This window comes from Phascolarctos cinereus, unplaced genomic scaffold (genome assembly GCF_003287225.1).
Source record: "Phascolarctos cinereus isolate Bilbo 61053 unplaced genomic scaffold, phaCin_HiC Scaffold_3;HRSCAF=262, whole genome shotgun sequence".
NCBI lineage: Eukaryota > Metazoa > Chordata > Mammalia > Diprotodontia > Phascolarctidae > Phascolarctos > Phascolarctos cinereus.
In genome coordinates, this window is record NW_027555736.1 from 35,505,434 (window position 1) to 35,517,060 (window position 11,627).

At 49.4% G+C, this 11,627-nt stretch overlaps 1 protein-coding gene across 1 annotated transcript; it reads right to left on the reverse strand.

The window, feature by feature from the left end:
• Positions 1-632: 632 nt before the first annotated feature.
• CRABP1 (cellular retinoic acid binding protein 1) lies at positions 633-9,802 on the reverse strand. The gene is made up of 5 exons (XM_020976023.2): positions 9,691-9,802; positions 8,496-8,607; positions 8,012-8,190; positions 5,289-5,402; positions 633-995 (listed from the first exon to the last, which is right to left on the reverse strand). The coding sequence occupies exons 2-5, from the start codon at positions 8,563-8,565 to the stop codon at positions 945-947; spliced, it is 414 nt and encodes a 137-aa protein (XP_020831682.1). The 5' UTR covers positions 8,566-8,607; positions 9,691-9,802; the 3' UTR covers positions 633-944.
• Between the last annotated feature and the right edge of the window lie 1,825 nt (positions 9,803-11,627).

Genomic DNA, 11,627 nt, shown 5'->3' on the forward strand with positions numbered 1-11,627 from the left:
GGTACATTACTGTATATAAAAGGTATGTAGAGAGTCACTTTCTACAGGAAGCCCTTCCTGATTCCCCTAGCTGCTAATGCCCCAACCTACTTACCTTGGACTTATAGATGCAGAGCTGGAAGGGGCTCTAGAGATCATTAAATTCACTTCCCCTGCCCATTTTGCAGATGAAGAAACAGGCCCAGAGAGATTAAGTGAGTTAATTCCCTCTCCTCCCCACCGTGTCCAAAGACATTTACCCTATTTACATGTATCTTGTGTTCACAGAGCTGCATGTTGTCTCTGTTAGAACGTAAGCTCCCTGAGGGCAGGGACCACGTTTTGCCTTAGTATCCCCAGCACGTTTGCTTGTTGATTAACCCCCTTATCTCCCCTAGGATGTAAACTTCTTCTGAGCCAGAAGGACTTTCCTCTCGGTATTACCAGGACGTACCATACAGTAGGCACTTAATAAATGCTGGTTGGCTGATTTAGGGTCATCCCTGAGGTATGAGCAGCTCCCTTAGGGGCAGGGAGTGTTTTGTGTTTATCTCTGTACCCCCAGCCCCAACTTGCCCATGTTCATGGTACAAACCAGTAAATGAATGAAGAGTAAACAGTGAATGAAAGGAAAAAAGAAAAGGACCCTGAAATGCGCCCAACGAATTTAATGAGTAATCAAACCATTCCAATTCCAAGACACAAAACGGCGAATGAATACACGAGAAGAGTGATATCTTAGAAGAGAACACGACTGTTCTGGGTATGGGAAAGAAAACCAAGGAATACACGTAACGTCAGCTGGTGGGGCTTCTCATCTGAAGTCAGATTCACATTCATGGCTGCTTCAGAAAGGGGTGGTCCCGGGTCCCCTAAGGAGTTAGCCCCTCACAAAGTATGGGTTCACATGCCTTCATTCTACTCCCCCCTCCCCATCCCCAGGACCAGACCAGACCATCTTCTTTTTACTCCCTGACATAAATTCTTGTGCACACAACGTCATCGGCACCGAAAGTCTGCAGCAGAAAGGAACAAAAAGCACGAATCAGTGCAGAAATTAGATTTTTTTTTTTTTTGGTAAATGATACTGCTGATTTCCCCATTTGAAAGCCTGTCTGCCCGACATCCCATTTCTTGGGCTCTCATGCAAAGGGCAAAGAGGAGAGTCAGAGTCCTTGGTAACGGGGGTGAGGGTGAGGGCAGAGAACAAGACAGAGCTCTTCTGTCCAACTTTCCATCCTGGGTGGTGCGAATTCTAGCAGGAGTTCCCTGGCTAGAGCTTCAAGAGAGAGGTTCTGGCCTCTGGCACTTGCAAAGGGATCCCTACTCTATTCCCTGTTATAGTGGAGAGAGCTGAGGGGAGCCTCACCAGAGCGTGGAGATGTCTCCCAAACCGTCTCTGCTCTCCACCCTTGCTCATTCACCCCCAAGATCTCATGGCCTCAGAATCAGAGCTGGGGGAAAACTGAGAGGGACGAAAGAAGGTGCCTCCCAGGGTACGGCTAAGCCTGGACATGCTCCTAAGGGGGGTACAGTGCAGATCAAGCAATCTAGCTCTCTGCTTCCATCAGAAACGATTTGGAGTAACACAGAAATTGGATTTTCATTTCTGAAAACTCTATGTGTACAAACTTAACCATATCTTTGCATTCAGGGCATAGCAACGGTTGGGGGAGGGGGGGTCACAAGTCCTTCACTTACTACCTGTATGACCTTGGGACAGTCATTTAACCCATCTTAGCCTCAGTTTCCTCATCTATAAAGTGAGATTAGATGACCACTGAAGGCAGCATGACGTGATGTAAAGAACATCAGACTAGAGTCAGGAACGGCTCGTGTGGGCCAGATCGCTATGTCTGAGCCCTAGCTTGGCCATTAATGAGCAGTGTGATCCTGGACCAGTCACTTAGCCTCTTACTCTGAGTCTAAGTGTCCCTGCTCCCTACAAAGGATGGTAAGGGACTAGGGCTGCTTCCTAACGTCTTTTCCATTTCTAACAATCTGTAAGCCTCGTGAGTCCTTTGAAAATTGTAAAGCCTGGTACAACCTAAGGGATTATAATTACAAGTCACTATTTGTGCTTGTTGCAAAATGCTTTTAAGAGAGCAGAGCAAAATGTAAATGGGTCCCCGAACATAAAACTGACTGAAGGTGGTCTAAGCAGGGAAACCTGGAAAATATGCCACGTTCCAAGAAGACTTACTCTGTAGACACCTCCTCCACTCCCTCAAGTAACCCCCCCCCCAAATCTTATGTTCGCTCATTAGGATGTAAACTCTTTGAGGGAGGGTCTGTTGTGTTTTCCTATATAACTAGGTCCCAAATAGTGTAAATATGAATTCTGTTGATGTAATGCATACTTCCATTGGGCTGAAACCAATTACCATATTTTAAATAATTATAACTTTAAATAGTATGAATTTGAAAACACATGGGATTCATTGTTCACATTCATTAGGACCTGGTATTTATTTCCCCAGCACATAGCACTGAGCTTGGCACATGGCAAGCACTCAGTAAATGCTCTGTCTGTTTGTATCTGTCTACCAATTTATTCATCTACTACCTACCTACCCACCACACTGGCCTTGAGCTCCAAAAGGAGAATTTCAGGCCCCTGAAATCCTTCTGGACAGGCACTACTTAAGAATCTGTCATTCACAACCTGACTACTTGACTTCTACAGTCCCTTCCCAATTCAAATCTATAATCCTATGATCCCAAAATGTCTTATCTATTTCCAAAGACAACTTCTCCTAAGCCCAATAGAGTCTCACGTATCCTGCAGCTGATACATGGTAAAGAACACACACACAGGAAGGAGAAAACATCCTTGTAGTCCTCAGTCAATTTTTAAAACTATAATTCCCATCCACAAATTAATAACTATACTCCCCTAAAGCCATTATCTGCTAGCCATGCTTAAATAGTCCAGGCTACCACACTCCACTGTCCTTACTCTAATAAAAAAATGCTTGTTCAAAATGGCGACTACATTTTGTGAGAATAAGGGAAGAGATGGGAAGAGGATTCTAAGTCCAGAGTGCTATCCCAACAAGGTCACACTACCATCTTAAGGTCCAAAAGAACCCCAAGGCTTAGATAGTTAACATGTCAAGGCACTGCACATGTGTCATCTCATACATGGATCACAGCAACCCTGACACGTAGGGGGTATCATCGGTCCCATTTTACAAATGAGGAAGCTTGAACCCAGGAAGGTTAAGCGAGTGACTTGCTCAGAATCATGCAGCTATAGCAATTTGCTGCCTCTATAGAGTTTAACCTTTACTCCAACATCCTGGACAAGCGACCATCTAGCCTTCAGAAATGGGGGGCTTATTAACTTCCAATAAGGAGCAGCTCTTTAACAGCTCTCATCCATAATTAGGCCAAAATTTGACTGCCTGTCACTTCTACCTAATGGTCCTAATTTTACCCTCTGGGTCAAGAATATGTTCTAATCCCTCTTCCCCTGGACACCGGATATCTCCAGTTCCTTGATAAGGTTCCCAGTCTGACCCTTAGGACCCCCTGCCAAGGTCAGTCTCAACAAGTAAACCTGTACCGAAGCATAGACAAAGAAACGAATCACGAATGGTCTAATTCCAGGCACCGCTGTACCCAAGGTCACACAGCTATTAAATACCAGGAGTCATCCTCAAGCTTCCTGACTCTAAGGCCATTACAAGGTTCAGATTATTCCTGCATTTGCTGTCTCCATCGAGAACAAGCTGTTCTGTAGCATCATTCAAGAAACCAACATTCTATTCAGTGCCTGCTATGTGCCAGGCACTGCGCTAACCGCTGGAATGTAAGCCTCGGGCAGGGGCTGTTTCCTTTTTATCTCTGTATCCCTGGAAGACAGCAGTGCATGGTAAACAGTAGGCACTTAATAAATGTATATCAAGAGCTCGGGGCTTGAAATGATGAGCACTGCATTCAAATCCTAGTTCCTTTATTAACAGTGGGGCCATGAGCAAGTCACTTTCTCTCCTTTGCCTCTGCGAGATGGGAAAAGGCTTCTGGGGCCCTCACCGGCAGGATGAAAGGAGAAAGATGTGTAATTGGCATTCATCTTGTACCACAAAAATGAAAGCAAAGCCAGAAGCTGCTTGCCCGGGAGCATCATTTACCCTCCTGCAAGCAAGGTCACCTCTAGCTGTTCCTGCTAAGAAACAGTTTGCAACGTGTGACGACACTCACTGGTTAACGGAAGGACAAAGATGATTCCCTCCAGATGGAAGGCCGGTCCAAATAAATCCAACGCTGAGAGCTGGCAGGGACCTTCATGTTACCTAGCCCAACCTCCTGGTCAGGCTATTATATGCTAACAGCTCAGATGACAGACTGAGTGCAGACAGGTCAGTTTGACCGCTTGGACTCAGCTCCCCTGAAGGTACCAGCCCGGTCACGGAATGAATGCTAGCCTTGGGTTCAGAGATCTGGGTTCTCTAGAGCTGGGGGACCCCGGGCAGATCACATCCCCTCAGTCTCAGTTCCCTCTTCCGTTAAATGGAGAGAGTACTGGCACTACCCCCCTCTGAGGATGGTGGGAGCAAAGCACTTTAATGCATTATAGAATTAAAGGTTGTTATTACGATGATGATCTGCAGAATGGCCTCCTGGACCACAATTCTCTCCCCATTCTCCATCCGCTGAAGGTCCACTGGATCCTCTAAGCAAATGATGAGGTTTATTATACCGGATCCAGGGGGGCCACTTCTGACACCCCTATCTTATCCTACTTGGGAGATGGGGGAAATGTGTAGAAGCAGAGAAGGAGAAAGCAGAAGGGGTGAGATGAAGCAAATGACAAAGAAAGGAGGAAGAGAGAGACAGAGACAGAGGGGAGGAGAGGGAAAAAGGAAGAGAGAAGGAGAGAGAAAGAGGAAGAGAGGGAAGGATGGCGACAGAGAAAGAGGGGAGGAGAGGGAAAGAGAGAAAGAGGAAGAGGGAAGGAGAGAGAATGAGGGAGAGAGGGAAGGATGGAGACACAAAGAAAGAGGGGAGGGGAGAGAGGGAGAGAGAAAGAGGGATGGATGGAGAGAAACAGAAAGGAGGGAAGGAGAGGGAGGCATACAGAAGTTGGGGAGAAACAGAAGGGGAGAATAAGATAAAGGAGGAGACAAATGGGGGAGATAGCAAGAGAGACGACAAAGGAAAAGGAAAGAGGAAGGGGCAAGAGGAGTGGAAGACAGAGGCGGACAGAGAGGAGAGGAATGCACAAGCGGTGAAGTGAGAAGATGCCAGGTAGCAATGAAAGCAGCAGGAGGAAGGTCCGCTTGGCAGGGCAAGAAGGGCCTCACCAAAATCAGCTCGTCATTGGCCAGCTCCCGGGTCCAGTAAGTCTTCGGGCCATCACCCTCCACCAGAGTTTGTGTGCAGTAGATTTTATTCTCATTCTCCCAAGTAGGCAAACTCTGCAGACCAGAAAACATTAGCTCTATGAATTCTGCTTGGCGGCGCAGACAAGAAGCGGGCAGGGCTGACAATGAGGAGAGTAATGGCTGCTGGGGAGCAACAGCACACAATCAATAATAATGGGGCCAAAAAGGCACACTGACAGAACAGTACAAAGCCAAAATTAAAGGCGCTTCCTGTGGCCAGTTAAGTGGCTTCTTTGAGTACAAACCCACTTACAGCACAGGGAGATGGATGGGTCCAGAGTCCTCGGGCACAATTTATGTCTTGAAATTCAAATTAGAGAATGCAGTTCTTCTTTTTTAAATACATTAAGTCACAGCCCTCCTTTAAGGCATCTAGAGGCTTAATTAATTTCATTGCACACGAGAATCAAAGACTGCCCAAGCTGGAAGAAACTTAAGAGTGTTTTATGCGCTAATAACCCAAGAGCCGACACACTCCAGACACTCTAGGCCTTACCCTGCCCGAACCATCAGTTAATTGTATGAAGGCTCCCTTTTGTGACACCTAAAATATTTTACTTTGCTGGAACTCGTTTTTAGTATTTCTGCTGCTCCGCATTCATTCTGGGCTTCCCTGGCAAACCTGAGCATCTGTGAGCCCTGGAAAAAGCCCAGGGATTGCTTCCTGGGTACCAGAGATGCCCTGAGGAGAAAGAGATCGATGCTTGCTGGGAGAGTGCTAAAGAATGAGATGAAACCAATTTAAAGGGAGAATGGTGCTGGCAGGGACCGCTGGAGGAGATGATTTCTCTTGTGCTGCAGGAGGACGAAGGGGGTGCAAAGGACGACCCCCCCCTTCACTTCCCCAGCGTGGTATTATTATTCTACAAAGCCGGGAACAGCTGGGCTTTGGGGATGGAGTGGGGGGGGGGTGGATATGGGACAGCAGTAATGAATGTACACATAATCTCTTTATAACACATGGGAAACATTCATTAGGCAGCATCAGGGGTGGGGGGTGGGGGGTGGAATAAATAAAAGCCCGCTCTCCAGACTGCGTGCCCTGGGAAACTTCTATATCAACACTGGCCTCCCCACCTACAGACTCCCCGTCGACGTGTCCGAATGAAGTCTTTTTACTCATATCAGGCAGATTCTCCACCCAGTTTTATGGCTTTTGTTCCAACTTGACTCCACTACTCTTGGTGTGAACAGTAATTTAACTAGGACCTCAGACTCATAACCGATGTCACTTACAGCCTGTTACACGGGGTGGGATGCAAATACTGAAAACTGAGTAAGGCTGCTCAGCTGCCTCCCGTAGCTTTTAACTCCAAGGAACATAACTCAGTTGGAGGAAAAACAAGTAATTTCACACTCTTTGGAAGTTTATTTCTATTATCTTTTAAAACTACACTATAAATGCTTTTTTTTTTAAAAAGGAGAAGGGGCCTGGCCTGTTCTGTCAACCTTCAAATAATGGGGAGTTGGTCCAATTGCTTTTCCATCTGCCCTAGAAGGCTTTCATTATTAAGCCAGAGCAGAGCTCCCTTCCCTGTACAGAGGGAGGTAGGGCCAAATTCAATTTTGCCTTTACAAAGACAGAAATGAAGGCAGCTGAGGATTTTTTATTTCCTGGATTTGTGGTTTAAAGCTAAAGCTGTTACATGCTTTAGAAGCAGTGCCGAGGAAAGAAGAAACTGACACAGGTTCCCCTCTTTCATTCTTTCTTTTTTAAGGATGAGCAGCCAGGCTCTCTCACCAGATTCCTAGTTTCTTGGCATTTGGAATGCATAAAGCACTTTTTTTTTTTTTTGCATGGGGGAAATTTACTCAGTGGTCCACCCCTAGCTGACTGTAACTAGATCCAGAGCATTCCTCCAACACATTCCTAGCCAAACAGGGAGGATGGGGAGGGAAAGTGATAGGCAGAGCCATCACTGACACCTGTGAGTAGAAACAGCCTAATAAAGCTGTTTAAGCTTAATCACCTGGGAGTCTGAGGGAGAAAGACGTTGAAAAGTTTAACTTCGGTGGGAAAAAAAAAATTATGCCTCCCCAAGAATCCATACTTCAAGGTTTGAAGTTCCTTAGAGGTAAAAGAGGCAGCCCTCCCACTGGCTTCAAGGATATTTCCCCCGGTCTGGGTTTTGGGCTAAGAAAGCTAAGGACGTGGGCAGTCTTGTCCCTCTTATACGGTGATTGGACAAAAAAAAAAAAAAAGGTTGGTATACACAAACCCTTTAAAAACCTCAGACAGCAGCTCCAGCTTGGACCAAAGAGGACAGAAAGTCGGGTCCAAATGGTTGGCTTTTTTTTTTTCTCCCTTTCCTAAACCAAAAGGCTGTGAAGATTTGGCTCAAGCTGGAGGCGATGTGTCTTGGCTCGAGGCTGCCATGGTTGGCTAAAGAGGAAGGAGGGGTGTGACTCGAAGCTCCAGTCACCCAGGACTGAAGTCAGAGACTAGGCGGCCGAGGGACTTGAGGGTTCGTACACTGGCTGTGCCACTAACACTGTGTGTCTTGAGCGAATGAATCCCTTCCCCTTTCCGAGTCTCAGTATTCAAGAGTACGCTGGACGATTCCCAAAGAGCCTTTCTGGCACTGACACTGGATGCTCTGGGGTCCGGGGGCCCTTCGCCCACCCCACTAGGGTCTCCTTACCCGGCACTTGCGTCCATCCACCGTCTCCTCATCGAAGCCCTCGCCAACCTTGAAGTTGATCTCGGTGGTGCGCACGGTGGTGGCGGTCTTGATGTAGAACTGGTCCCCGTCCTGGCGGATCTCCACGTGCGGCTTGGAGGCTGCGGCCACGGCCACCTTCCTCAGCATGGCATTCACACCTGTTCCCGGGGAGGGAAAGGAGGGCAGAACTCGTGTCAGTGCAGCCGCATAAAAGAGGTGGCCTAGGGAAAATGGGGGCGGAGGCCAGCAGGAGGGGTCTCCAGGTGGGAGATAGCCCCGTTATCGTTGACAGGGAGATACCCCGGTCTGTCTCCCCCATAGCGCCCAGTCCCAGAGGGAGGGGCCATTCAGGCTACAGAGGGTGGCCACTTAGCCGGGCGTTGCAGACTCGTCTCCCCCCGATTCCCTATCCGGTTCGAAGTAAAGGGGATGTCACCCTCCAGCCCGGTCGGGTCCCTCTTACCCAGCGCCTTGAGAAGCTCGTCGAAATTCTCACTGCTCCGCATCTTCCAGGTGCCAGCGAAGTTGGGCATGGCGTCGGGCTGGGAGAGAGCCTGGTGCACTGGCGGTGCGGGCTGAGAGATCAGAGCGAAGCGCTCGCTGTGAGCTGACTGCTGGACTGCGCCCGGCCCTGCCCAGCGCCGTGAGTCACTAGCCCGGAGCCTCCACCCCTGCCCCCGCCCCCCTGCTCCCCCGGGATCAGGCTGCGGCCGCCGGCCCGCCCCGCCCCGCCCCCCCACTCTCCTTCGGCTGCGCCCTCCACGCGGGGAGTGGAGTAAGTCCTAGTGTAGATGGCTCTGGGACATTCGCTAGCTGGGGAACCCTGGGCAAGTCCCTTAGCCCCTCGGTGCCTCAGTTTCCTAATCTGCAAGATGAGGGACTTGGATTCGATGCCCTCCAAGATCACTTCCAGCTCTAAATCCAGGATGCTCTGATGCTTCCCACCCCTTCCCGCTTTGCTCACAAACAAGAGAAGGGGGCGCCTTAGTACCCTGCAGCTCTGCGGGCCCCTCCTCTCCTTAGCTCTAACTGGGCGTGGGGGGGGCATAAAGGGCCAGAGCACCCCTTCCCCCACCACACAGGAACATTCCCCGCCATAAGACGTTGGACAGACCACTTCAATCATCCCTGATGCAAGGAATTGCGCTCCAAGAAGAACCCCCCACCGGGGGGAAAGAGCCCCGAGTGTACGTGACCTCTCCTTTCCCACTAGGGCCCCGGGAGTCCGTGGCAGGGTTGGGGTTTGGGGATAATTGACCAGTTCTCGAAATACAGCAGGGCCCCTAGTCCCCGAGGAAGCAGAGCACCAGTGACCGAAGGATGGCCTCCTAGCGGAAGACAGCAATAAGAGGAGTAGGAACGGGGTCCCCGAAAAGAGGAGCGGATCTTATAGATAATGAAGGGCCCTTTGGAAAAACGCACTAACTACTTCCCCCGACCCACAAAACCGCCCCACCCACCCACCGAGAAATAACCAAAGCGTTATGGAGTCCTTGCAAAGGAGGGGACCTTGGGGCACCCCCAGCAGCCCGGAGCCCGGTCCCACGGGTGGGAGCTGCCAGCGGGCCTTGGCGCCCAGCCCATTGGGTACCCACGCATGGCCTTAACCCTCCTGGGGCAAAGGCTCTTGGTTCGAAGAATTCTGAGTGGGTTCTCACCGAGGTGTCTCTGGTGAAACCGGGAAGATTGCGCCCTGCGCTGGTCTGCGTTGCGCTCCTGCTGCTGCGGCTGCTGCTACTGTCCAGGGAAGGATGGCGCGCAGGCACTTCCGCAGCCCCAGATTCGCCCCCCTGGGATTCCCCCTCCCCTAAGGGCGGGCTCACAGAGGCTGCCGCTCTCTCCTGCACCCGGGCCTTGCCGGGGTGGCGCCAGCACCCACCCCGTAGCCCGGCAGAGCCCGCCCTGTGTGGTTCGTTCTGTTCCCGCAGCACTGGCCAGGGATGCCCGCGAAAACCGGCTAGAGCACACGGCAGCAAAGTCCCCTGCTATTCTGTGTGCCCCAAGAGCTGCCCAGCGGGGTTGGGAATCGCACCCATTGCTTGTTCCCTGGCTCTGTTGCACTGTATTTCACCCGGGGGCCCGACAAATCTCCCTGGCCACAATTTTCTCCCGAAATTGCCACGCAAGTATAGCAAAGACTCACCATTGCAAAGTTATACCATTGCAACTGCGTGGGCGGGAAACATTGGCAGGAGGGGGCATTACTAGATCAGGATGCATAAATGTTTACAGTTTTCCTTTTTGCATATCATTGCAAAAATGCTTAGGCTTTCGGGTGATCGACATAACCTCATTGCATTTGGAACGTGGAAGATGCGATTTGCTTCATTTTGCCTCCATGCGGGCCTGCTCCAACCTTGCCCTCCAACAGTCTCTTTGGGGAGAGGATCTTCTCTCATTCACTTACACTTTAGTGGGAATGCAAATAATTCCTTCCTTCCTCCAAGGGCGTTTGCATTAATTTTTTTTAAATCGTGAAATAATGACTCTTTGATGTTAGCATTTAAGGTTTAGAATTAGTTTCGGCAAACATTTAGCAAGCAGGTGCAAGCTTCAGTGCTAGCTGCTAGGGATACAAAGAAGAAGAAAAAAGAAACAGATCCTGTCCTCATTGGTTTAACAGTTCACGGAGGTGGGGGAGGGAAGGGAATGAGCATTTGTATAAGACCTACTAAGTACTAAACTCGATGTCATGTGATCCTCACAACAACCCGGAGAGGTGGGTGCTGTTATTGTGCCCCATTTTAGGGAACTGAAGTTAAGTGACTTGCCCAGGGTCACAGAACTAGTTAAGTGTCTGAGGTCGCATTTGAACCCAGTTCTTGCTGACTCCAAACCCAGGGCTCCATCCACCTTGCTGCCTCTACACTCCTGGGGGGTGGGGGATGCACAACACGTGACCCATAAGCAGACTACAAGGTTGATAATGGAGAGGGGAAAGGAGAGATGCAGATGTAGCATTCTAGGAAATTTTTTGGAGGAAAATAAAGAGTTCTAACAAGCCAGGGCCATGTTGCTTCCTGAAGATGAAGATTCTGACAGGTAAGGAGGGAGGGTGTTCCAGATATTGTGGAGAGGAGGGTGCCCAGGGCCATATTCTGCTCAGCGAAGGCAGGGAGAACAGCGGGAAATGGAGACGCAAGTTCTGAATCAGTCCAGTCTGTTTGGATGACACGTTCGGTTCCTGATGGAGAGAGACCATAAAAGAAGGGGACGTTGGAGTCAGTTTGTTGGGAGCTCTAAATGCCAGACTAAGGAATTTTTTTCTATCCTAAAAGCAATAGGAAACCACCATTTTTGAGCACACATTTTTGAGGGAAAGCGTGTACTTGTCAGACCAGTGTGCCCTGACACATAGAAGAAGGATTGGCTCTCGGTACTTTGTCCCAGACGCCAGAACATGGAACAATAGCAGAGAAACCGGTTTGAGTTCAATGTTAGGTAAGACTTCCTAAGCATCAGTTATCCATAAGTGGAATGGAAAGGTTTGCCTCTAATAGTAGTCTTCATTTAAAGGCTGGATGAGCTGCGGTTTGAATATTGGTCATCTGAGTAGGGACATTATGAGTATGAAGGATGAATTAGCAGAGGGAGA